At 43.4% G+C, this 27,511-nt stretch overlaps 1 protein-coding gene across 2 annotated transcripts in view; it reads right to left on the bottom strand.

Moving 5' to 3' along the window:
- Positions 1-305: 305 nt before the first annotated feature.
- The window catches only part of LOC111963146 (collagen alpha-1(XII) chain-like), a 77,465-nt gene continuing 50,259 nt past the window's right edge, over positions 306-27,511 (bottom strand). For both annotated transcript variants that reach the window (XM_023986385.2, XM_023986386.2), the window contains 25 exons: positions 26,820-26,972; positions 26,581-26,655; positions 26,323-26,462; positions 26,035-26,158; positions 25,684-25,827; positions 25,222-25,386; positions 25,061-25,099; positions 24,756-24,894; positions 23,591-23,733; positions 22,976-23,085; positions 12,520-12,678; positions 12,079-12,156; positions 11,130-11,216; positions 10,516-10,569; positions 9,906-10,001; positions 9,492-9,545; positions 8,155-8,208; positions 7,674-7,727; positions 7,124-7,195; positions 6,750-6,785; positions 6,598-6,664; positions 6,315-6,497; positions 5,708-5,785; positions 4,186-4,356; positions 306-3,755 (listed from right to left, as the gene is read on the bottom strand). In XM_023986385.2, the coding sequence (XP_023842153.1) occupies positions 3,745-3,755; positions 4,186-4,356; positions 5,708-5,785; positions 6,315-6,497; positions 6,598-6,664; positions 6,750-6,785; positions 7,124-7,195; positions 7,674-7,727; positions 8,155-8,208; positions 9,492-9,545; positions 9,906-10,001; positions 10,516-10,569; positions 11,130-11,216; positions 12,079-12,156; positions 12,520-12,678; positions 22,976-23,085; positions 23,591-23,733; positions 24,756-24,894; positions 25,061-25,099; positions 25,222-25,386; positions 25,684-25,827; positions 26,035-26,158; positions 26,323-26,462; positions 26,581-26,655; positions 26,820-26,972 (2,486 nt within the window). In that variant the 3' untranslated portion in view covers positions 306-3,744. The remainder of the gene's footprint in view (positions 3,756-4,185; positions 4,357-5,707; positions 5,786-6,314; positions 6,498-6,597; positions 6,665-6,749; positions 6,786-7,123; positions 7,196-7,673; positions 7,728-8,154; positions 8,209-9,491; positions 9,546-9,905; positions 10,002-10,515; positions 10,570-11,129; positions 11,217-12,078; positions 12,157-12,519; positions 12,679-22,975; positions 23,086-23,590; positions 23,734-24,755; positions 24,895-25,060; positions 25,100-25,221; positions 25,387-25,683; positions 25,828-26,034; positions 26,159-26,322; positions 26,463-26,580; positions 26,656-26,819; positions 26,973-27,511) is intronic.

The following is a 27,511-nucleotide window of genomic DNA, read 5'->3' as shown; positions in this document are numbered from 1 at the left end:
TGGTATGCCTGTTCTTGTACAGTATGTGTGCCAATCTTAATAGTGCAGTTAATATTGTACAGTTGTGGACCTTCTCCTTCAATTGCATGTTCCATGTGATCTCTGCATACTAAGTGTTCCTGTACCTATAGGTCTATGTGTAGCTATAACCTTGGAAATTCATTTGGGACTGCTCTTATACCTGTGTATTAATACTCGCTCTACTAAATACATTTTGGGAGGGATTGGCATCTGCCATGTGATCATACTGTATCTAATGTTTGCTGCTACAGTGCACACCACAGACATGAGACTGAAACAAAATATACATTTTCAGTAGTTTTATTGAAAAATGCCTCTTCTGTTTCAGAAATAAATAAGAAAATAAGGCTGTGGATTTCACAATGTGCAGTTAAAACATGAGAAAAGCAATTCTATGTCCATAGTCTTGCAAACAAATTCCAACTGCATTTGGTATTGACACAAAACAACAACTATATTCTTTTTTTTTCWTTTTTTCTTTACTAAATAAACAACACAGACATGCAATTCCACCTTTGGTAAAAAATCAGCTGTGAGTTGGTATTATAAAAACAGACACACATTCGGTTTAAAGTAACTAATTGAAAGCCGGATTTACCAGTCGTTTTCACCAGAACCTTTAARGGAGCTGGAACCAGTAACCCTCTTTCTGATGATGAGGGTGGCAAACTACGTGATTTCAATAGAACAGACCGCTTGACATTGTGAAATTTACAATGAATTGTGAGGGACAGGGGTAATGTGGATGGGTACAGAAACATACATACATACAGTGGCAAGAAAAAGTATGTGAACCCTTTGGAATTATCTGAATTTCTGCATAAATTGATCAATTTTTTTTATCTGATCTTCATCTAAGTCACAACAACAGACAAACAGTCTGCTTAAACTAATAACACACAAATTATTGTATTTTTCATGTCTATATTGAATACATCATTTAAACGCTCACAGTGTAGGTTGGAAAAAGTATGTGAACCCCTAGGCTAACCACTTCCAAAAACAAATTGGAGTCAGGAGTCAGCTAACCTGGAGTACAATCATCGAGACGAGTTTGGAGATGTTGGTTAGAGCTGCCCTGCCCTAAAAAAAAAACTCACAAAATTGTTGTTTGCTATTCACAAAAAGCATTGCCTGATGTGAACCATGCCTCGAACAAAAGAGATCTCAGAAGACCCAAGATTAAGAATTGTTGACTTGCATAAAGCTGGAAAGGGTTACACAAGTATCTCTAAAAGCCTTGATGTTCATCAGTCCACGGTAAGACAAATTGTRTATAAATGGAGAAAGTTCAGCACTGTTGCTACTCTCCCTAGGAGTGGCTTTCCTGCAAAGATGACTGTCAGAGCACAGAGCAGAAAGCTCAATGAYGTTAAGAAGAATCTTAGAGTGTCAGCTAAAGACAAAGAAATCCCTGGAACATGCTAACATCTCTGTTGACGAGTCTACGATACGTAAAACACTAAACAAGAATGGTGTTCATGGGAGGACACCACGGAAGAAGCCACTGCTGTCCAAAAAAAACATTGCTGCACGTCTGAAGTCCGCAAAAGAGCATATGGATGTTCCACAGCGCTACTGGCAAAATATTCTGTGGACCGATGAAACTAAAGTTGAGTTGTTGGAAAATGTAAGGCTATATGTTCGCCAATTGAACCTCAACAGAAGTTGGGTGATGCAACAGGACAACGACCCAAAACACAGAAGTAAATCAACAACAGAATGGCTTCAACAGAAGAAAATATGCCTTCTGGAGTGGCCCAGTCAGAATCCTGTCCTCAACCCAATTGAGATGCTGTGGCATGACCTCAAAAGAACAGTTCACACCAGACATCCCAAGAACATTGCTGATCTGAAACAGTTTTGTAAAGAGAAATGGTTCCAACATTCCTCTTGACAGTTGTGCAGGTCTGATCCGCAACTACAGAAAACTTTGGTTGAGGTTATTGCTGCCAAAGGAGGGTCAACCAAGGGTTCACATCCTTTTCCACCCTGCACTGTGAATGTCGATTCGGTGTGTTCAATAAAGACATGAAAGCGTATAATTGTTTGTGTGTTATTAGTTTAAGCAGACTGTGTTTGTCTATTGTTGAGACTTAGATGAAGATCAGACCAATTTATGCAGATATCCAGTTAATTCCAAAGGGTTCACATACTTTTTCTTGCCACTGTATACTTCCCCCAATGTATTTGCTGACTTTGACATGATTAGTGCATTAAACATTGGCCTCTCATAAACACTTAATGCAGTTATATTACAAGCAGAGACACTTAAGGGAACAGTTAGCAAGCACACAGATTTGTAATGAAATAATGTCTAGATTCTTTATATTTTTCACTTAATCTTCCTAAACATAGCTTGTTTATGTGTAAAGATATGCACAATAAAGCTAGGGGTATCAAACCCATAGATTTTATCATCTGAATTTCACTAATACTCGCTCATGTAAAAATGTAGATAAATTCAAAATAACAATTCTTTGTTTTGTTTTTGTTTATTGGGATATCCTCTCTGCATCATCTCTTGATAGTGACCTCTTTCCTCTCTGGTTTCGTGAGTAACCAGGCGACTGTATAGCCTCAGATTCGTCTTCCGATTCTTCCTCGAGTATAGGGACTATGTAGGTTTCAGGATCGAGCTCGTAGCCYGTGGCTAGAAATATTTGTTTGGCCAATCAAGCAGGACTTTAGTTGGCAGTCTGAGACTTGACATGCACAAAGTACAACCTAAACTTTTGACTATCTCCTAAATGTGAATAATCAACCACGGTATTCACCTAAGAACTGTTATTTATCTGTTAAATTCTCTGTTTCTAAGAATGTTCGTGATTCCATGCACTCTAGCATTTAAGGTTATTGACAACTATCAATCCATATGGAACACATACCCCAAATGAAGATAAATACCAATACAAGTAATAAAGCTGGGATGGAATTTGCATCAAAACCCTAAGACGACACTGCCACTAGTGTCTAGCTCTTGCCMATATCCCGTTGCTAGTCCTAAAACCCACTGAGGTATTAGAAAACAAATGTTCTACGGCAAAGGAACTAATATGATGTGTATATATATATGTTTTTTGTTTTAAATGAAGAAAATGGCAAGAAAATAACATTTAGCATAGATTAGGCAAACATACAAAGAACATCATTATTAAATGTACAAATGGCACATGCTTCAGTTTGGATCGGAGTACAAGCTGTGTAAATCACTCAGGCATCATAATAAAACAGAGGGTTATGCTGGAAGTAAGTCAGTAAGAAGCGGGTTATAAGGCACGAGCTCAATACAGATGTCAACTGATTTTAGTGGATTGTGTGGTTCAAACATCATTTACAAGGCACAATTAGTTTATTTACAGATATCACGTCTCCATATTAACACTGTTGTTCTTTTGTTATGAGATCCAATTTATTAGTAGGGTTTTTTTGAGTGGTTTTTTACATGCTCCTTCCTGTGCAGAGAAGCCCTCTCTCTCTCTCTCGGTTTGCTGGGGTTTTTGCTCAAGATGCAAACWGGCCAGTAGGGTTGCCATCTCTGCAGCTTGTCTGATAGAAGCTGTGAAGTGGTGTTAGTGCCAGTCCACTCCTTTCTTTCTCGTTTTGGGTTTTTAACGTTGTTCATTAGTTATGTCCACGATGGTTATCCTTACGGGGTCATTAGCCAGTGAGCTAACATCTCAGAAACAGGACTTCAAAGTGTAAGGCGGCTTAGAAAGTTTACTAGGACCGACCTGGAAACAGTTCAAACAGGGGGTTAGATCTCTCTGTTGGAGAAAGTTATTTGCCATTTCTATTTGTTTTACATGCTATTATGAATATTAACTCTATGACAAACATATTGAGACCTTGGAAGTAAAGGGTTTATCATGTTGTGAAAAGCCTGATGTGAGCACTAAGATAAATCCACTGTGCCATTTGCATAAAGTTTGTTGGATCAAAAGGAACTGGGTACTTATACTGAATATCAACATTGCACTTTTGTTAAAAACCCTTGAAACCCATGGTCTCCATACATTGAACCAGAGCAGAAAGTTAGCTGTTGAGTACAGTATCTCTCTGTAAGTTGTAAATAAATTAGTGTGCATACGTTACATTCGTACATTCACTATGTATTCAGCTATCCTGCCGTGCAGATAGAGATTCAGTCAGTCGTGGACATACCTGGGTAGCCTTGTCCATTGTAAGGAATACCAACACACTGGGAGGAGTCGCAGTAGCCAGGGGGCCCGGGTGGTCCCCTCACTCCTGGGGTTCCCTGGCGACCAGGAGGGCCACGAGGCCCAGCAGAGCCCGTAGCACCTGTGGGGCCAGTCCGAGCCTCACCTGGTGGCCCTGGGAGTAGATAAAGGAAGGTAGGGTGTGGGAATTAAATAACGAATACTCAGACTCAGAGCGAAACCCCACTGACATAACCCTTAAATCGCAACTGGAAGTGGAGGGGAGGAATTGGTTTCTACCACTGTAATTTAGATATTTAGACAGCTCAATTAAAAGTCTGAAAAAAAGCAAGCCAGTCAGACTGTGGAGTTACCCCCTGCCCCAGTCTGTCTAGACAGTACAAACCAAGGATGGAATTTCCCCCCACTCTCTCTCGCTCGCTTAAGTGAGCACATGTGTTGTCAATGAATGAGCCACCAAAGCAATGCTCATTGTACAAAAATCTGATTCTCCCACTCAACAATGAGTAATCATCGCTAGCTACCTTCCTCCCTCTGCTGCTAGGTTGTGTCTCACTTCATTCACAGAAACAGACTTGGCAGTGTTCGACTGAAGGGGAAAAGTAGACATCAATGACTGGCCTGATATCTCCACTAGCCCGTGATAGGAAAGCTTCTGGGGACTCAGGGCCTTCACATGCTGAATTTCAATTAAAGGGGAATGCTATGTTAAAGGGGCCTCCGTGAAGACAGAATAATATCAACATTGAAAAAGACGGCTATTAGAGACTAATCCTCAGCCATTTCTAGAATGGGTTTGGGATCACTGGTGAATGATTAGAGGTAGGAGTAAGATTGTTTTGATTATAGAAAATAGCATCTATAATGCATCAGCACATGTTAAATCCTTCGTTCAGAAATAGACCTAGCCCCTCAGTCATTTGATGTATTATACTGTATGTTGATCTTGCATCGTCAGACTTGTGGTATGTTGATCAAGAGGAACTTTAATTCCCATGGCAAACGTGTGAACACATCTGTGCGGACCGATCCCATGAAGAAGAAACATACATTCTCTCTAGAAAGGAGAAGTGTTTGGCTGGAAATACATTTGATCGTTCACTAAGAATTTATGAAGCACAGCAGCCCAAACGAAGGTTCTTGAGACACAGCTAGGCAAATCTTGGCCTGCCCCTCAGGTTCTCAGTTCTAAAGGTCACAAAGAGAGGTCCAAGTATAGGATGTAGAACAAAATGGCTGCCATGGTGAAACTAGGTTAGAACTGTAGATCTGGAAGTAATGAATGGGAACATAATGTCTCCAGCTGTTAAAAATGACCGTTTAGAGTAAATATGTGGGAATATTCTTATGTTCCATGCCTCGTTGTTAAGGTACATGAGCTGAATTACAGAGTCAGTGGCTTGCATTAATGGTCCCTGTTTTCTCGTGAGATGGGGGGGTACCTTGGAAGAGGCATAGCTGTGCAATAGGTTATTGTACTTGAGAAGTGATGTCCGAGGTCTTACCAGGCGGACCACTGAGTCCTCTCTGTCCTCTCTGTCCTGTTCCAGGGGATCCTCTCTCGCCCTTCTCTCCTGACGTCCCTGCAACAACACAATCAGACACAGAGAACGGGTTATTAGCAATGACAAAAAGTCCCATTGTATGGTACAATGTATCTGGAACAGAAAGTAACTGCTCTTGAAACCACAAATGAGCATGTTTGAGGATGGAGGAAATTGTAGCATAGATCATAGATTTACTGTAGGAAGTGAAGCATGATGGCAGATGACCCTCAGGTCTTAGCATGATGTCAGGTTCCAACTTCAACTCTATATGTTCAGACTACTGTAGATGGGGGGTTATGCACAATCGCTTGCAATCAAAACTGCCATTTGATCTTTGAGCTCGTCATTATTGAATTATACCATCATTGTAAAAGTTTCAATGCTACTCCAGATGATTTGCTATGAGGTTACATGGGATGAACAAGAGCACAGACTGTGTCCTACATGTAAGTCACAACTTGAAGTTCTGCATCTCTGTAGAACTTGTAATTGACTTTCTAGCCATCCAAAAACAGACAGGAAGTAATACAACAGGCAAACAAAAAACAACACATATCACACTCACCTCTCTCTCCTTGGTTTCCAGGTAAGCCGGAGTTTCCAGGGAAACCGTTTCGGCCAGTCTGTCCAGGTTCTCCAGGGGGACCTGTGTTGCCGGCAGGACCAGGGGGGCCGGCAGGGCCCGGGTTGTTGCTACGGTAACCAGTGGGGATCTGGTTGATCATATTATCAATTCTGCTCATTTGACCTGAGAGGAATGAATAAAGATATGATGTCAGACAATGAATCCAGTCTGTGTTTGTGTACCCAACCAATGCTGGCTTATGAAGTTCTAAACGGTCACTCACTGTTCACAAGCTGTTCGCAAACTTGTCTGGCAATGGAGCGCATCAGATTTTGAGATGCAAAGTCTCCCTGGAAAACAGACACATTTTGGTGAGACAAGGTAATGCTACTCTGAAAAGTTATGAAGTGTCCAAAGATACAGTACTGTACATACCCTCTCTCCCTTTTCTCCCTTTATTCCAGCCAATCCCTGTGAAAGAGAGGAAACATGGATTTTCTCAATAACAGGAATGGCATTCATTTGCATGAGATTTGCAACGTTTTCCAACTGAATCGAATGCAATCAGGGGTAAATGTTCCGAATAAGGTCGTCCAGTCAGAACCAGAGTAAAATCCAAGACACAATGCAATCAACTGTTGTAGTTTCCAATGTTTTTAACCAAACCATCCCTTCATGCTTCCACAAATTAAGTTTAGAACTTAATTTCAAGAGTGGGAGGAAATTCTGCACTATTTTGGCACATCTTTGCGATTGCCTCCTTGATGACCCACGCAAATCACCATATGACCACTTGTATTTGTACATACTGGGTTTCCTGTGTCTCCTGGTTTTCCTTGGTTGCCTGTGTTTCCTGTGTTTCCTGGAGATCCTGGACTTCCCTGGATGATGGAAAGATAACAGCGTTATTGTTACATCCACTTACCAAAGTTACCAAGGAGTAAATACAAGAACAACAACCACTCCCGGTCTCTGTTAAATAACATGTGGTAAAATACGGCCCAGCCTTATATTGTGTTGTATATCCAGTATAGTAGGTATACTGTGTACTGTGCCAAGAACACTAAAGTGGGTGGGAACACTCCCAACAGGGATAGGATGCTTTTCGGTCCTCAGATCAGTCCTTACGGTAAAGTAGGCCCTCTTCCTATTGGAATGGTGTGGCCATTCATTAACTGGAGGCAGGCCTCCACCACAGTATAGGGAATGAGATGCATGCTTTATCGTCAATACTTACTGAAGGACTGAGTTGGTCTGTGTTTTGACCACGTGCTGCAGGCTAACTAACAGGCCAACTATCAGGTATTAAAAGACACTCCCAGGAGGTTTTACTTCTCTTGACTGAAATCCAGTACTCACCATCGGTCCCGTTGGGCCTCTAGGTCCCGAGGGTCCTTCCTTCCCTGGTGGTCCCTGGGGAAAGAAGATGGGCAATCACAAACAGGCAACAATAAAAGTTACACTTCATTAAAAATAAGTTGGCATTAAGATTTAGTTGCAGTCATTAAGTTGTTGGTATAAAGTTGTTGTTTCAAAGTTATGTTGTCGTTCCAAGAGATGAGTATGTAAAGATTTAGTGAAATGAACCAGGACCTCTCTAATCTCCCTAGCAACCCATCTCTGTAGTGTATTTTACTGCACCAGTCCAACGGAGCCAAACTATGTTATCTGACATGGGTAGTAACATCATTAACAGGCAACAGAAAACTATGAGCACACAACATTTTAACTGCACACAGGTGATCACATGCTTAAGTAGGTGCTGGCTAGATTCATGGCCTTTCAACAGAGCGTGTACACTAAGCAGCTCTGTGTAGAGGTGCAGAGAGGCAGATCTTACCCTCACTCCACCTGGTCCAATAGGACCCATAGGACCAGCAGCACCAGCAGGACCCTGCAGTAAAACAACACACTCAATCAAACTGTGATAACCAGTAATAACACACACACACACACACATCGGACTTGTCCCAAATGGCCCATAATTGCATTTTCATATTGCCAGAAATTATAGGTATTCGTTTTCTCTCTGTTTCTCTCTAGGTTCCCTGTGATTTAGTGAGAACATGATGCACTTTTCTGATGCATCTTAGTGCTGGTACCTTAGGATACGTGTATTGGCTATTGAAATGCATGTTGTTAATAGGAGCTTTTGACAGACAAGGCTGCTATAGCCATAATCATAACACAATGAGAAATTCTCAACAAAATGCTTCTTTAGTATTATTAACTTTGCAGGGTAATTGTTAGGGTTCAGGGGAGTCTCATATTCCCAAGGTAAAGTCGCCCTTGATGGGATGCGAAATGACTACGTAAATTATGCTCATTGACGTTACAGAATACTCCCTCCGATCGTTGGAATCAAGGAGTCTCAGATCATTCAGCACTGGAGTTTTCAGTTTGTAAAGTCCCTGGCCTTGGTGGATGTTGTGTGGAGGACCAGTACCAAAGAATTATCACAGTATGTTGTGGTCCCCTTCTAAGATGGGCAAGGAGTCCATCTATGAGAAGATGAAGGATATCTTCCAAGAAAACTCTTGATCTTTAGTCCCATTGTCTCCAGAAATCACTCTTTGGGCATTTGATGCAATGTAGGCTCCAAATACACTTTGAGAACATAATCATGTGGTCATTGGCAACCTTGAGGGATGTACTCATCCAATGCTGAGGTTGTTTGTCTTCTCAACACATTCTTTCCCAGCTATTTCAATCCAATTAGTGGTACTCAAGTAGAGCAACGAATAGTCTGCAAATATCTATTTTTGGCCTTGACTACAGGGTTTAGAGTAAGCGCAGTTGAAGGACAGTAGTGGATTTTTTAGATTTATTTTTTATTTTATTTATTTAACTGGGAAAGTCAGTTAAGAACAAATTCTTATTTACAATGATGGCCTACACAAACATGTACAGTTCATGTCAATCCTCCACTCCCATTGGCAAGACCATTCTGTTTCCCATAATATCTTAACTGGTGGCCGTCCACTGAGTGTCAAACAGCAGGTTGATTGGAGAGTATACCCCACTCTGGGGACTGTATGGTCTACCTCCTACTTTGAAAGTGGTTGCAGCGTTGCCATGTGGACAGATTCCAGGCTCCAGTAGCGCTGCTTCTCTCAGTGAATCGCCTCCGGTTTCCTGTTCCAAACCACAGCTAATGAAAAAGAGAGCTGCACTCACTTTCAGCCCAGTCAGGCCTGAGTCTCCGGGATCTCCCTTTGGTCCGGGGCGTCCCTGAGAAGACGAAGAGAAGGAGAGGATTAGAACTATGAGTACAAAGGGAAGTCCAACCCTGAACAACTACAGGGATCTGGTGTTTCTCTTTGTCATGTAGTCTGTAACTGAGAGTGAATTTACACCCAGCTTTAGGAGAATTTCTAGGAGGAAGAACTTTCTAGAATAAATAAGATCTTAACACTCGGTGACTGTGTGTGTAAATCATAAGTCAGGGAGGACGTCCTACAGTCTCCACACACTGTGAATCCTACAGAACACTCCAGATGAAGGATAGCTGCAGCAATTGTATTTTTATGTTCACTAACATAAACCCCTAAGACACCGGTTTTCCTCGTAACCTAAGGGGGTGTTACTTACAGGTTCTCCTGGCAGAGACAAGCCGTTAGGACCTTGTGGACCTGGAGGTCCGGATTGTCCTGGAAGTCCTTGTTCTCCACGGGGGCCCATTGAACCCTATGGTTGAAGCGGAATGACAAAACCAAACATAGTCCCATTACTTTTAAACTATTCACACCATATCTCCCTGTAGACTTCTCCACAGCAGGGCTGAGAGAATGAGAATGAACTGTTGGTGAGAAACAAGTTCTATTTCTCATCAGACTTCTCGACACTGGCCTCCAGAAAAATACACCGTACAAATCAAGCTGAAGAATATACAGAACATTCAATAAGTGAGTTCAGATGTGAGCAATCTGTTTTGTCTGATGGGGCATGCAAATGGTGGACTGTACTGTTCAGTGGTAACTGCTTTGAGATCCCTACTGCATCATGCTGAACTCTGCTTTACTGTAAATGAGTTGGGCCTTGGACTGCAGCCGAGCTAGCTCAGTTGGATATGGCTTGATTCAACGTTTGATTGCGGCTCGGACCACACAACACCATAATATCCAATGACTCAGACTCATTAATCGCTCTGGATCCAAGTGTGTGTTAAATGGCTTGACAATGGTCCAAAATCTTGACTTACAGTTGGGCCTGAGTCTCCTCTTTCTCCTCTGGTTCCTCTAGTACCTGGTCCACCCTGGGAAAGTCAAGACAGAATGAAAGACAGAGTCAGAGACGGAGAATCAGAGCCATCCCCACAACAGGAGCTGCGTCCAGACCTAAACCCCAAGCCTTCAGGAATCTCCACAGGGGCGTAGTGAGGTTGCAAAGTGAAGCATACATATTCCAGACTCCTCTTCAAGGTTTTTCCAGTTTTTTTTTCTTCAGATGGGCATTTATCTTTTGACACATCTCTAAGCCTGATAGCCCACACCTCATCGCATGCCATTCATCTCATCCCCCTCTCTTTTGTTTTCCATGGGAAAAAACACAGATGAGGGATGTCCCCACTCTAATATCCACATGCTTAAACTTTAGAGCAGGGCAACAATTATGAAGAAAAAATAATACCCCTGTAACACTATTCCTATATGTCATCATCATCATCATAGTGGAGACAGAGTGGTATCATCATCATCATTATATGAGAGAGTAGACAGAGAGCTTTGCTGCCAGGCGAGGACAGACCGAAGTAGAGAGAACCCTGCACCAAGACAAGACGAAATGGAGGGATGGAGGTATGGTTAATGTCTTTACCGAGGGGCCGGGTGGCCCCGGAGGGCCAACACTGTCCTGTGCACATGTGCACGCGTGTGGAAGAGCCGGGCACTTGAGCTCATCTCTCTGCAATACAGAAAGGAAGGAGAGGGGGAGGGAATGGAAGATAATGAGAATGTAAAAAATACTTCACTAAAATACAATATTAATAGAATGACCCATTGAGGATCTCTTGACATCTGTGGGCCTTTCTGGTAACCCACAAAATACAGATAAGTGCAGATAGGAGTATCTGTCTTGAAAATGAGTGCCACTGCTCTGACAACCCAAACCATAAAATGGTGCCTTGAAGTTTTCCTTAAGGAAACCCATTAGAAAAGCTGATAAAGTTTTAATAAAACTGGGGTGCATACTGAAATATAACTGCTGCCCTAGTGGAGTGCATGGCCTACACACAAATACTCTTTGACAACTGAAACCCAACTGTTTTGTGGAAGGAAATATGTGACATCTTACACAACACAGCCTTCTTTGCCATGATATATGAATATATCATGCAAATTACACAGAGAGGGAGAGATGGGTAATTGGCTACAGTCAAGTAAGTAAGTGCACATGTATCTGGCAATAAACATATCACAGATGAGTACAATGATTCGTCTGTTCACCACATGATCAAAAGGACCAGTTGTTTTGGTGGGACTGGAATTGTAAAACTGTACTGAGATTAATCCAATTAAAGAGGAATACAATGGTCTATTCAGGCCTGCCAATGCAATCATTTCATTTTAAACTTTTTCCCAGCTAGGCTTCAGACAAAGTCTATACAGCACATGCACACTTTAGAAATAACATATAACCTCTGACACGTGCATGCGTGTAAGAATATAATGGCGCTCTTAACTTATAGTACGTGCTAGAGGGCGAGTCAAAGTGCCAAGGCTGGATGGTACTGTACAGGTATGAGGCCTTACTAAACTGCTCTTACCGTGGCCGGGAGGTCACAACATTTGTCTCTGCTGGTCCAGCTCAAGCTGCACACAATATCAAACATCTGGAGCTGGAACTGTACAACAGAACAGAGAGAGGAGAAAAAGAGAGATCAGAACACAGATGGGCGTTACACATGGCTTCCATTGAGCTCCAGCGTTGAGGACTCAACACGGCACGGCTCCAGACACAGACCAGCACCCACAGAGAGCTGGAACACAGGTGAGATGAGAGGGAGAGAGAGAGAGCAGCGTCTTTCATTCCTCCAGCAATGACTGTGAGTTGTAGCTCTTACTTGAGCATCAGCAGATGAGGAGCTAGGTGTAAAACCTGGGCACTTTGCACTTCACACTTAACACCAATAGCTTGTGTGTGAGTGACGGATGCATTTCCTTAGGGGTTTTCCAGTTTGAATAAGTGTTGTACATTTTCCACTCACCGTTGCCGACTCCCTTTTTGATCCTCCTGACTTGGCCATCTTTCCCAGCACCTCATAGCCGTCTGTGGAGATGTTGTTGGCCTCCTTGATGGGTTTCTCTGCCACCTCCTGGCAGTCCACGTTCAGTTTGACCCTTTCGGGAGAAACACTGATGTGAAGCTGTAGCAGGAGGAAGAAGAGGAGAGGATTATTAGTCAAGACCACTCTAATCTCAATATGAACTACGACAGCAACAACAACGGGTGACAGGTAGTCTAGCGGTTAGAGCGTTGGGCCAGTAACCAAAAAGACGCTAGTTTGAATCCCCGAGCCGACAAGGTGAAAAATCAGTCGATGTGCCCTTGAGCAAGGCACTTAACCCTAATTGCTCCAGGGTCACCTTGATAATGGCAGACCATGGCCGTGACCCTATACTCTCAGAGTGCGTCTCAGGGGGAGTTGGGATATGTAAAAAAACACATTTCCAAAGTGAAGTAGGCCAAATATAAGCACCCGCCATATTATTATTATTATTTCATTACAATGTTTGGACATCCAGGCCTGCGTGAGATACTGAGAGCGTCCAGAGTTTTTGACATGCCGTTTCCCTATTAAAAAAGATCCTCTCTCTACAATGGAAAGACCTAATAAGCAACATGATTCGATAGTCTCGTAACATAAACTAGTTTTTTTATTTGATTTGAAACTAAGAACCCAGTTGAACCCACGTGGAGTCGAAACACCTAAAGTCTAACTGATGTCTATTAAGATGCTGATAATGTATTTCACTAAATCACCACTATTAACATGATTTGTTATTCAGTCCTCCTTATAATTAAGTTATTATATATACAGTGGGGAGAACAAGTATTTGATACACTGCCGATTTTGCAGGTTTTCCTACTTACAAAGCATGTAGAGGTCTGTAATTTTTATCATAGGTACACTTCAACTGTGAGAGACAGAATCTAAAACAAATATCCAGAAAATCACATTGTATGATTTTTAAGTAATTAATTTGCATTTTATTGCATGAAATAAGTATTTGATACATCAGAAAAGCAGAAGCTTTATATTTGGTCAAAACCTTTGTTTGCAATTACAGAGATCATACATTTCCTGTAGTCTCTGACCAGGTTTGCACACACTGCAGCAGGGATTTGGCCCACTCCCCATACAGACCTTCTCCAGATCCTTCAGGTTTGGGGGCTGTCGCTGGGCAATACGGACTTTCAGCTAACTCCAAAGATTTTATATTGGGTTCAGGTCTGGAGACTGGCTAGGCCACTCCAGGACCTTGAGATGCTTCTTACGGAGCCATCCTTAGTTGCCCTGGCTGTGTGTTTCGGGTCGTTGTCATGCTGGAAGACCCAGCCACGACCCATCTTCAATGCTCTTACTGAGGGAAGGAGGTTGTTGGCCAAGATCTCCGATAAATGGCCCCATCCATCCTCCCTCAATACGGTGCAGTCGCCCTGTCCCCTTTGCAGAAAAGCATCCCCAAAGAATGATGTTTCCACCTCCATGCTTCACGGTTGAGATGGTGTCTTGGGGTTGTACTCATCCTTCTTCTTCCTCCAAACACGGCGAGTGGAGTTTAGACCAAATAGCTATATTTTTGTCTCATCAGACCACATGACCTTCTCCCATTCCTCCTCTGGATCATCCAGATGGTCATTGGCAAACTTCAGACGTCCTGGACATGCGCTGGCTTGAGCAGAGGGACCTTGCGTGCGCTGCAGGATTTTAATCCATACGGCGTAGTGTGTTACTAATGTTTTCTTTGAGACTGTGGTCCCAGCTCTCTTCAGGTCATTGACCAGGTCCTGCCGTGTAGTTCTGGGCTGATCCCTCACCTTCCTCATGATCATTGATGCCCCACGAGGTGAGATCTTGCATGGAGCCCCAGACCAAGGGTGATTGACCGTCATCTTGAACTTCTTCCATTTTCTAATAATTGCCGCAACAGTTGTTGCCTTCTCACCAAGCTGCTTGCCTATTGTCCTGTAGTCTTCCGGCGCGAAAAGAGATGGCCGCCTCGCTTCGCGTTCTTGGGAAATATGCAGTATTTTGTTCTTTTATGTTATTTCTACATCGGTACCCCAGGTAATCTTAGGTTTCATTACATACAGTCGGGAGGAACTACTGAATTACGATTAACGTCAACTCATCATCGTTCCTACCAGGAATATGACTTTCCCGAAACGGATCCAGTGTTTTGCTTCACCCATAACAATGGATCTGATCCCAGCCGGCGACCCTGTGCGACGCCGAAAAAGGGGCAAACGAGGCGGTCTCGTGGTCAGCTTCGGAGACCGGCACATCGCGCTCCATCTCCTAGCATACTACTCGCCAATGTCCAGTCTCTTTACAATATTTATATCGAGCAGTGTAGCATTCGAGCAAGACATCAGGGATTGCAAAGTGCTCTGCTTCGACCGAAACATTGCTAACTCAAGGACGCTAACGGAGTCGGTAGCCAGCTGGTTTTTCATGCATCGCGCCGACAGAACAAACATCTTTCCGGTAAGAAGAGGGCGGGTATGCTATGATTAACAGAAGGGTGTGATCATCATAACAACACACAGGAACTCAAGTCATTCTGTTCACCTGATCTAGAACTCCTCACAATCAATGTCGACCGCATTATCTACCAAAGGAATTCTCTTCAATCATATCACAGCCGTATATTTCCCCCCAAGCAGACACATCGATGCCCTGAACGAACTTTATCTGACTCTTTGTAAACTGGAAACCACACCCTGAGGCTGCATTCATCGTAGCTGGGGATTTTAACAAGGCTAATCTAAAAACAAAACTCCCTAAATTCTATCAGCATATCGATTGTGCTACCAGGGCTGGAAAAACCCTAGATCATTGTTATACTAATTTCCGCGACGCATATAAGGCCCTCCACCGCCCCCTTTCGGAAAAGCTGACCACGACTCCATTTTTTGATTCCAGCCTACAAACAGAAACTCAAACAACAAGCTCCCGCGCTCAGGTCTGTTCAACGCTGGTCCGACCAATCTGAATCCACGCTTCAAGACTGCTTCGATCACGCGGATTGGAATATGTCCGCATCGCGTCACAACAATATTGACGAATATGCTGATTCGGTGAGCGAGTTCATTAGGAGTGCATTGACGATGTCGTACCCACAGCAACGATTAAAACATTCCCAAACCAGAAACCGTGGATTGACGGCAGCATTCGCGTGAAACTGAAGCGCGAACCACTGCTTTTAACCAGGGCAGGTGACCGGAAGCATGACCGTACAACAGTGTAGCTATTCTCTCCGCAAGGCAATCAAACAGGCTAAGTCCCAGTACAGAACAAAATCGAGTCGCAATTCAACAGCTCAGACACAAGAGGTATGTGGCGTCTACAGTCAATCACGGATTACAAAAGAAAACCAGCCCCGTCGCGGACCAGGATGTCTTGCTCCAGACAGGCTAAACAACTTTTTGCCCGCTTTGAGGACAATACAGTGCCACTGACACGCCCCCTACCAAAACCTGCGGGCTCTCCTTCATGCAGCCGAGAGTGAGTAAACATTTAAACGGTTAACCCTCGCAAGGCTGCGAGGCCCAGACGGCATTCCCAGCCGCGTCCTCAGAGCATGCGCAGCACAGCTGGCTGGTGTGTTTACGGACATATTCAATCAATCCTTATCCCAGTCTGCTGTTCCCACATGCTTCAAGAGGGCCACCATTGTTCCTGTTCCCAAGAAAGCTAAGGTAACTGAGCTAAACGACTACCGCCCCGTAGCACTCACTTCCGTCTCATGAAGTGCTTTGAAGGACTAGTCAAGGACCATATCACCTCCACCCTACCGGGCACCCTAGACCCACTCCAATTTGCTTACGACCCAATAGGTCACAGACGACGCAATCCAACCACACTGCACACTCCCTAACCCATCTGGACAAGAGGAATACCCATGTGAGAATGCTGTTCATCGATTACAGCTCAGCATTAACACCATAGTACCCTCCAAACTCGTCATCAAGCTCGAGACCCTGGTCTCGACCCCGCCCTGTGCAACTGGGTCCTGGACTTCCTGACGGGCCGCCCCCAGGTGGTGAGGGTAGGTAACAACATCTCCACCCCGCTGATCCTCAACACTGGGGCCCCACAAGGGCGTTCTGAGCCCTCTCCTGTACTCCCTGTTCACCCACGACTGCGTGGCCATGCACGCCTCCAACTCAATCATCAAGTTTGCGGATGACACTACAGTGGTAGGCTTGATTACCAACAACGACGAGACGGCCTACAGGGAGGAGGTGAGGGCCCTCGGAGTGTGGTGTCAGGAAAATAACCTCACACTCAACGTCAACAAAACAAGAGAGATGATTGTGGACTTCAGGAAACAGCAGAGGGAGCACCCCCTATCCACATCGACGGTCAGTAGTGGAGAAGGTGGAAAGTTTTAAGTTCTCGGTGTACACATCACGGACAAACTGAATTGGTCCACCACACAGACAGCGTTGTGAAGAAGGCGCCAGCAGCGCTCTTTCAACCTCAGGAGGCTGAAGAAATTCGGCTTGTCACCAAAAGCACTCACAAACTTCTACAGATGCACAATCGAGAGCATCCTGTCGTGTATCACGGAGCAACTGCTCCACCGCCACAACCGTAAGGCTCTCCAGAGAGTAGGTAGTGAGGTCTGCAGAACGCATCACGGGGGCAAACTACCTGCCCTCCAGGACACCTACACCACCCGATGTCACAGGAAGGCCATAAAGATCATCAAGGACAAACACCACCCAAGCACTGCTCTTCACCCCGCTATCATCCAGAAGGCGAGGTCAGTACAGGTGCATCAAAGCAGGACCGAGAGACTGAAAAACAGCTTCTTTCTCAGGCCATCAGACTGTTAAACAGCCACCACTAACATTTAGCGGCCGCTGCCAACATACTGACTCAACTCCAGCCACTTTAAAATGGGAATGATGGAAATTATGTAAAAATTACCACTAGCCACTTTAAAATGCCACTTAATATAATGTTTACATACCCTACATTACCCTATCCATATGTATATTACTGTACTCCTATTATCATCTACTGCATCTTCTCATCTTATGTAATACATGTACCACTAGCCACTTTAAACTATGCCACTTTATGTTTACATACCCTACAGTACTCATCTCATATGTATATACCGTACTCTATACCATCTACTGCATCTGCCATGCCGTTCTGTACCACCACTCATTCATATATCTTTATGTACATATTCTTTATCCTTACACTTGTGTGTGTGGTGTAAGGTAGTAGTTGTGGAATTTGTTAGGTTTAGATTACGTACCATGTGTGTATTACTGCATTGTCGGAACTAGAAGCACAAGCATTTCGCTACACTCGCATTAACATCTGCTAACCATGTGTATGTGACTAATAAAATTTGATTTGATTTGATTTAGTCCATCCTAGCCTTGTGCAGGTCTACAATTTTATCCCTGATGTCCTTACACAGCTCTCTGGTCTTGGCCATTGTGGAGAGGTTGGAGTCTGTTTGATTGAGTGTGTGGACAGGTGTCTTTTATATAGGTATCGAGTTCAAACAGGTGCAGTTAATACAGGTAATGAGTGGAGAACAGGAGGGCGTCTTAAAGAAAAACTAACAGGTCTGTGAGAGCCGGAAATCTTACTGGTTGGTAGGTGATCAAATACTTATGTCATGCAATAAAATGCAAATTAATTACTTAAAAATCATACAATGTGATTTTCTGGATTTTTGTTTTAGATTCCGTCTCTCACAGTTGAAGTGTACCTGTGATAAAAATTACAGACCTCTACATGCTTTGTAAGTAGGAAAACCTGCAAAATCGGCAGTGTATCAAATACTTGTTCTCCCCACTGTACATTTTATTTGACATTTATTTAACCAGGTAGGCCAGTTGAGAACAAGTTCTCATTTACAACTGCGACCAGGCCAAGATAAAGCAAGGCAGTGCAACAAAAAACAACAACACAGAGTTACACGTGGGATAAACAAAAGTACAGTCAATAACACAATAGAGAAGTCTATATACAGTGTGTGCAAATGGAGTAAGGAGGTAAGGCAATAGCTTAGAATCACGTAAGAACATTCTGGTTGTAGGTCCCTTGGAAGAAAGTTGATTTCAAACATAAAAAAATCTAAAAGATAAAACAAGCTCTGGCTATATATGAAACAACACACAGTGTCAGAATATGGGCCTTTGAAATGATGTTGTTTGTGGTAACCCATCAAAAGTGCTATACTTTACATACTTTCCTGTGCAGTTGGATTTTTTTTAACAGTCTGACAAGCTGTCACCCTGACAGAGAGAGCAGGCTAACATTACTGTCCTATAGAGCAATAAAAACCGCACTTGGCAACCACTCACAAAATTACAGTGGACTTTCTTGGCAAGAGAACAGACTATCTGGCCAACCACAGGAGAGGGGTCTGATACCTCAGGATCCTGGCATGGACATAGATACTATGATGCACTTGTGGGCTTACCAAAAATAACGCTCAATGGTGTACTGCAAGTGCAAAGAATGCAAACTTATACATTACTGGAAAATATTACTGGAAAATATTACTGGAAAATGTTACTGGAAAATATTACTGGAAAATATTACTGGAAAATGTTACTGGAAAATATTACTGGAAAATATTACTGGAAAATGTTACTGGAAAATGAGGATTCACCATAAAACGGTCAGTGTTTTCTCTCATCATTTGAAAGCAAAATAGAATTCCATCAACTGAAATAGGCTGATGTTGGTGAACAGGAAGCTTATTCAATTGGAACCCAATCATTGAATCGCACAATGGCTCATTCTCTAACAAAGGCCTGAGAAAACTATCACACTGACACAGATGATTAACATCTTCTGAATGGATCAAAAACCACAGGAGTCAAGACAGACCAGACCTCGACTTCCACCGTGACCAGCCAAGTCACAATTACACTCAATTAATCCTCACTTCCTCTGCCCATAGCTCTTCTGGACATTGACACATCTTGGACACATCTCTTTCTCAGCACTCCATTCACACTAGTATGGATTCTCCCATTGGTATACTGTAGACACCATAATGTAGGCTATATCAGAGCTAGGTGTCCAGTCCACAGACAGTACAGTAACAGTTCATATAGTCATATATTGGCTTCTGTTGCCTTCTTTCCCCCTGATTCCCCTGACATACGTTCATGATTTCTATCGGACTCCATTTTCTTAGTATTGGCTGTCTTCACGGCTCCTCCTTTTTCTCCATCCTGAGCCCTGATGGCCATGAAATCACAGTTCACATCCAGCCTCGCTACCTAAGATAGGATTCCTTAATTAGATTGACATATCTCTCTCACTTATCTGAAATGTTTTGATGCAACGCTAAATTGCATTCACAGATCTCAACTTTTTTCAGGAAGAGACAAAATCCTAGTTTAGGTATACTACTGCCACCATATCATTCCAGACATCTATGCTCCCATGTCCAGTCCTGGAGGACAATGGAATATTCCCATTCAGGCTTCCGAAGGAGGTGCTTAGCCTTGGTTGTCACCATTTCATTTCCGAGTGGCTTCCTCTGGGGCTGGAATGGTTGTATACGTCATTAAATCTGCTTGACTACCTCACGGAATGGAAGGCTTTTAAAATAATGCATCAGAGAAAACACTGTAATAACGAGAGTACAAGGAGGGCAGTCAGGGCTTTGGCAAAGTATCAGTTAGAGATTGACCAAAGACCAACGTTTTAAACAACTTGGGTTCTTTGGAGCATTCTCTTCTCCCACTCATTCTCAATTAGTGCATGCAAATACTGGCAAAACCTAACCACCCAATCCCTGAATGGAAAGTTTGAGAGAGTTTGGGTCCTCTCAGAGAATAATAGCTGCATTTGTGAAGCTTTAAGTATGGGGAAACTGCAGAGTGGGTGGACTGAATACATCTAGCTATGACAAAAACCACTAAAAACGTTAATATTTCCACTTGATCGCAACAAAATGCAAAACCCCCAATGATACATACAATATATGAGTTGATGAAAAAACATTTACCCTGCTATTAAACTATATGAAGTAGCTACACCCTACACGTTTTACTACACTTGGCAAACATCAGGACTATAGTTCAAATGAGAGCATGGGTCAGACTAGAAATAAAGATGAGGGTTGGTTTGGATTATTGTCTCATATTTTCCCATGGACATGTCTAATCTTAGAATTAACAATTCATTTTGTGAGTGAAATAGTCGCGAGGAGGGGAAAACCTCAAATGTATTATGAGTCTCATAACAATCTATTCTGAGTTCATATCAAAAGATATGAGGTGCTCTGAGGTAGGGCACACTATCCATGCTAAGGGCTACATTTGAGCATTTGTGTAACAGCTGTGTTTAAGTCCAGCTGTCCTTTCTGACTTCACTAGTCAGATAGGTTCCAGCGCCATACGCTGAGGTCACTCCAAACCACCCATGGATGAACCATTGGGAAACCACAATACACACAAAAACACCAGTCAGTAACTACAGTATACACATGCACCAGTCCAGCAATTAATCTGGTAGGTAGACCGCTGTAGATTCCTTTTCCCTCAGCGCAGTAACCACAGCACCACATACTAGCCACTCAGAACAGTCAGACTGCAGGCACCACCACAGCAATAGACAAGAAACACAGACACGTAGGCTGGTACCTAACTAGAGCTCTGATGATGTCATTGTGCTGATGTCACTGACGTCATCGGATATAGCCCTGACCCAACATTTTCCAGGGTCCCATTCATAACACTGTCCTGTAATTAGCTTTGCTGCTTAGTGGTCTGACTGAAACTACATTCATTTGAGGTTCTATGGGCAAACCCTTCTCCCTCATAACCTTTAAGTGTTCAGAGTGGACTCATTGACCTTAGGAAGTACATTTGATGTCAGATCAGAGTAGACTACACGAGAGGGTCCTCAGAAACATGGATACACTTGAAACATTCTTCAAGTCCATTGGAAACAGTAACATCTACATCTTAGATGCATCTTACATCTTGAAACATTCATAAAATAATATGAAAATATACTGACGTTCATTGTTTAAATCCTTCTCATCTTATGATAGATGAGCATAACAGAGGATGTTTTACGTTGTGCCCTGCTTTGAGTTGGGCCTAGCGTTTGATGTGCCATCTGAGCTCCTCTACTCCTGCTGTGACATTGCGGTACCCAGAATGTGGCAGAAACACTGTATATGACGGTTTTAAAACTTGGCTTGTGACAAAATCATTCTAGAGAAACAAGGGCTTTTAAAATCAATTACGGCATTGTCTGTAGTGTTATTTCAACAGGGTTGAAAAGCCTTGAGTGGCTAATGACTGTAGGTATGTACTCAATGACCCCCACTCAGACTTGACATTGTAATCCCACCATAGGAAAGTAATAGGGCGGCAATGGGAATCCACACTCAGAGGCAGGAAGATGTGAAGTATAGGAGATGCAATATATCTCCAAATATCTCCATTCATGTTTACAGATGTTTGTAAGTCTCTTTGGGCTTGTTGAATTTTTTGGGTCGATTACATCAGTTTATTCCCCCGGCTGCAAACATGGCGTGTGATAATACTTTGAGAGGATTTTACTCTGACTTTTAGAAACCATCTGTTGAAGCAGGAAATTAATGTTATTAACAGATAATTTGATTCAAGCAGCAAATACTCTTGAAAATACTTCATAGTGCACACGCAGCTAGCTTTCTGTTTTGCGTGGTAAAAGTACGACCTGGTCATTTTCCCAATGTATCAGGTTTTATTTATTGTAAACGAGGTAAACCACAACAAACACTGATCCAATAACAGCCCACTTCCTCAGAATGTTCAGGAATTCCCACCTGACCGCCGCCAGGACAATGGCCAATCAGTGTAAGCCTCCATCGCTAGGCTAACTGGTTGCACATTGTGCAAGGTGACCATGGGTCACAAAAGTCTCCTCCAACCTTTGGAAAGATATTTATAGTTCTTCCAAACCATTCATCAAAATAACTGCCTAAAGTCTCCGAAAACGGCCTGAACTCCACTTTGGCACCGAATCCATATCGCATTCAATGTCGTGAGAGGTAGGTAACCAGATCCTAGCTAGACCTTAGTCTTGGCATTGATTATCACCTCAGTAGGTGAACTCAATGAGGCAAAACACTAATCCACAGAAACGTCAACTATGAACAGACATGACCGCTCATAAAGACTGGTAACAGACAATTACATCTATCATAGGAGGTGACCATATCAAGGGTACACATCCCAGACAGGAATAATCATTCATCTAAACATTTTACCACAGAAATCCATTATTCATGTGAAAAGGCTTCCTTGGACCCTGGTGTTTTGGAAGTAATTATCCCAAATTATTGCAGATCTGTATGTCCTCAGGAAATTCAACCAGGAAAATAAGCCAAGATATGTGATTCCTTTGGCAAGCCTTAATGTCATTCAAGTGAAATGGTGTTTACCTTGTGGAAGCTTCCGTGGAAAACTCTCTTCACTTGATCCTCATTAAACGTGGCTCTCTGGATCTCCCCTCTGGTGTCCTTGTTGTAGAACGTGATTGTTTTGCTGGAAGCTGAAAAGAGGGAACGATGGTTTCAGATGGCCCCCATACATTACAGGGAGAAGTCATGCAACACACATGGAAACAGACACAGAGAGTGAGCTACAGGGGAGATAGCCCTCACAAGTAAACACTTATGAACAACTAAACACTTACGTAACTAGCGAATACTTAGGTACAATACTTGATCACAAACTTAGGCACACAAGGGAACACTTATGGACTTGGACATACACACAGAGCGTAAAAGTCAGTGTCAAACCAAAACACTTTCCTATGAGAGAGAACTTGATACAGCCAAGTCTGGGGGTTGATGCTTTTGCATTCAGAGGTCTGAATCTCCTTTATCCTGCATTTACCAACAGAGGATCAATGGACCGTAGTGGCTTACAGGTCATTACACTGGTCTAAGTTTCTAAACACTGTTATCTGATGCAGTAAGGAGGGGCATCAGACCATAGCTGTTGGGCAGCCACAGCTTACCCTATAAGAGAAACAAAGCATGGCGGGGGCTTACGGTTGACGGTGACCCCAACCTCAGGGTTGTTGTTGCTGTCAGCAATCTGCCAGATATCAAATGCCTGGTTGGGGGTGTCGGGGAGGAGACGGAAGAGCAGGATTATGGTGTAGGATGGAGGAAGACCCTCTGGGTGGATCTCCCTGGCAGGAACAAAAATACAGGATACAGGTGTCATGGCAGACATCTTTCATGGAGCAAAAAGGATTCTACTTTTGTAAGACGGTCAACTTCATAGACACCAGCCTTGAGAATATCTGATCACTAGTTTACCCAGTGGGCACAGATGTCAATTCAAAAGTCTATTCCACGTTGATTCAACGTAATTTCAATGAAATGACATGGAAATGTTGATTCAACCAGGGTGTGCCTAGTGGATATAGATCATCAGATAATGATACATCTTTGAGCAACATGAGAGAGTTCACAAAAACCTGTTTGGATTAAGATGGCAAATCGTAACCTATAGAGCCTTGGGTCAGGATGAAACACTAAATTCTTTGTAACTCCTGGAAGACCAAAGACAGAGAGCAACAATGTTGGCACCTTAAAAACCACACCATAAACCAAAAAGACACACAATATCCACCCTGTCACGTTGGCCACACAACCTGAAAATGGTTGCCAGTTTTAGCCCAGCCTTGAAAAATTACTGACATATTGAAATATTTTTCTGTCCCTACTTTACGGCTGGAAGTGTTTTCACATGTGCACATTGAGTCAATGGCTAACCCACGCACAAATACAAACCATTATGGACAAATTAACAAAGCATGCTCGTGCCTTAGAGGTTAGAACAGAATTCTTGAGCAGCTCAGCAATTGCTTGAAGACATTTTAATGGGCTCAATAAAGACCTGGGCTTTTGACCTGTGGCTGCTTTGGTTGCTCCCTCTATGACATATGTGGAAGAGGGCCCTACCCTGAGAGCTTTACACTCCGAACAAAATTATTTTCTCTTACTAACACTTCATATTCTACAAGCTGCAACAACAAACAGAACTGGCAAGGGGCTCTGTAGATGCTGGATGGGCGCTGGGGGGACTGCAGGCTGCCGAGCCTTTGAAGGTCATTAAAAATAATTACACAGGCCAGCATTATAGTACGCAGGAGAGGAGCAGGCCGCGCACGAAGGAAACAGGCTGCAAGCACACACACACACTTACTTTGTGGGCGCAGAGAGGAATGCGTCCTTGTGAAGCCTGTAGGTTATAAAACTGTTGAAGGAGCCAGATTCCATGGACACGCCATTCATGGCAGCAAAGGTCCTGTCTGTGATGTTGAAGCCCTCAAGCATTCTGAAGCCTGGAGAATACACATCAGGTCAATACACAATCATGAGAAAATACAAGTTAATACAAAGGAAGATTCTGTACAGTACTGACAGTACTGATTCTGTATAAACTGACAGATACTGACTGGCCCGTAGGTGTTATCAGTATCTGTCAGTTTATTCAGAATCTATACTTACCAGGTGAAGTAAACCCATTGATGTAGATCAAAGGACAAGCTGAAGAGGGAGAAATGAAACAACATGATGAGCTGTTAAAGGCTAGAGGACAACAGACAGCAAACGTCAATCTGGTTTAACTTGTGTCTTAAGGTACTGCGTCATGCCGATGCTAATCTTACTGGATGTGGCCGTTTCACAGATGAACGTGATGAGGTTGTCCTGGATCTTGGCGAACGCGTCAAAGTCATCCACAACAAAGACGTGTCTTTCACTTGGCTTGCTGCCGATGTTCCTCAACTCTGTCATGTCCACATCGGCCACACCGACCACAAACACGCTGTAACCTGGAGTGAGATGAGTACAAAGACAACCTTTAGAATCCATACGCCATGGCCTAATCAAACCTTAGTGGCTGTTCACATCTATTTCACAGTAGCTGATTAGATCTGCCAGTACAGCACTCCAACTTGAAAAAAACGAAAACCCCCCAAAAGAGGTAAACAATGTTATACCTCAAAACAAGTTACATAGCTAGCTACACTAAAATGACGTTTAAAGTCAACTAAGGTTTACTAAACCTTGACTGAAAAAAATCCAGTTTCTGACTTCTATAAGGACAAATCCCAACTTTGAACACTTACCAGAGTGTATCAGGTTGGAAGCACTCTTCTGGACCTCGTCTTGGGAGCGACCATCGGTGACGACCACCAGAACCTTAGGCACGTGCTTCCTCATGCCGTTGTCTGAGGTGAACACCTTCTCGCCAACGTGCTTCAGAGCAGCACCTGTACACAGAGGGGTCGGACATCAGTCTCAACCTTTAACTATGGACTCATTCAACTCCACCAGCATGATGAAGACACTATGATGACATTGCCGCTGAGTGAATGTATCTCAACTTTTCTATTAACTCAACATTATGCATTGAGGGTTAAGGATGTCAGTCAGTCACATTGAGACTGGCAGCCAGTCAGAGTGGTCTGTGGGCGTACCTGTTTTGGTGTTTCCTCCCATGTAGCGGACGAGCTGCAGCGCAGCCAAGGTCCTTCCCTTGTCTTGGTAAGTGTTCAGTTTGAACTCTGTCTTGGCACTGTCACTGTATTGCACAAAAGACACCTGTTTCCAGAAGAAGAGAGAGAGAGAGAGAGGGAGAACATAAATCATTGACATGAATCCACTCTAAAAAAGGAAAGGAGAAGAGAATATGCTGTAAACAAGCAGACTCATCACTTTCGCTTTGAAGCGTTATATCTCAGAGGATAGTCTGCATGGCTATGTACCTGCATGCCGCCAGGGTGGATGACGTCGAAGGCGCCGATCATGCTGAAGACAAACTGGATCACTTTACTGAAGCTCTCGTCTCCGATACTCCAGGAGCCATCAATCAGGAACACCAGGTCAGCCTTGGCTCCTCTGCACACTGTGGAACACACAGAGCAAAGTCAACGGACATGTCAGGTAGGAGACATATAAAGAGTCTCTTCTCTGTGTTAGCTTCACGTCACTCCACAGCCTGCTGACTTGAAGCCTCTCCTTACCGTCCAAAGCAGGGGGGATGGTGGCAGGTGGAGGTGGGGTGGGGGGCTCAGTTGGGGCCTCTGTGGGCTTGATCACTGTAACAAAGACCAGAACATAAACAGTCAAACCATTTGGCTTTTACTAGCATGCCATGTTAGCCCCCTGCAAAGACACTGAGGTGTTTTCTTACACCCTGAGTGTGGTGGTGTGTGTGTGGGGGGGGCATGTTACAGGTCTGATGGTTATTGGGGTTTCTTACGCGTCCTCTCCTTGACGCTGACTCCGGGTCCCTCCAGGTTGGTGGTCTGTGTGTACACTGTGGCGTTGTAGAGGGCGTCAGGAGTCAGGCCGTCCCAGCAGTAGTGGCTCTCAGACCCAGTAATGGTGGTCTCCTGAGCTCCCTTGTTAGAGGCTGCAGGGAAGAGGAAAGAGTTACCCACATCGGTAGTGGATCACGTGATTTATCCCCAGACACTCTAAACGTATTCCCTCAGAGGGGTTACAGCCAGTGGTACTGAGGCAGCAGTGGGCTTACACAGTGATTTCTGTTATTCAACAGATACCCTTTCAAATAAACAAGAATTCATTTAATGTGGCAAAGTGCACTGCTTCCATCTATAATGGCTACCATACTGTAAACAGACTTAAATATTCCAACATTTCTTTCCATATTTTTTCCTCTTACATAACTCTAGCGTCGGAGAGTTAATAAGAAACAGAAGGATCAGTGGGCATAAATAAAATACAATTATCTAACATTCTTAAGTCATTTTTATCAACTACACCTTTGTGATAGGTTGGTAACTTTGGCTACATATCTGATCGACAGTAGACATTCTGAAATAAATATAAAACAAGAGGCAATGTATAGAAACAATCCTCTCCCATTGGGATCAATGTTATGAATGGGATCCCAGCAGAGGAGGCTGGTGGGAGGAGCTACAGGAGGAT

The sequence above is a fragment of the Salvelinus sp. IW2-2015 genome, linkage group LG4q.2, assembly GCF_002910315.2.
Source record: "Salvelinus sp. IW2-2015 linkage group LG4q.2, ASM291031v2, whole genome shotgun sequence".
Classification (NCBI taxonomy): Eukaryota; Metazoa; Chordata; class Actinopteri; order Salmoniformes; family Salmonidae; genus Salvelinus; species Salvelinus sp. IW2-2015.
The sequence above is the reverse complement of the archived record's forward strand: the minus strand, read 5'-3'. Positions and strand labels throughout refer to the sequence as shown.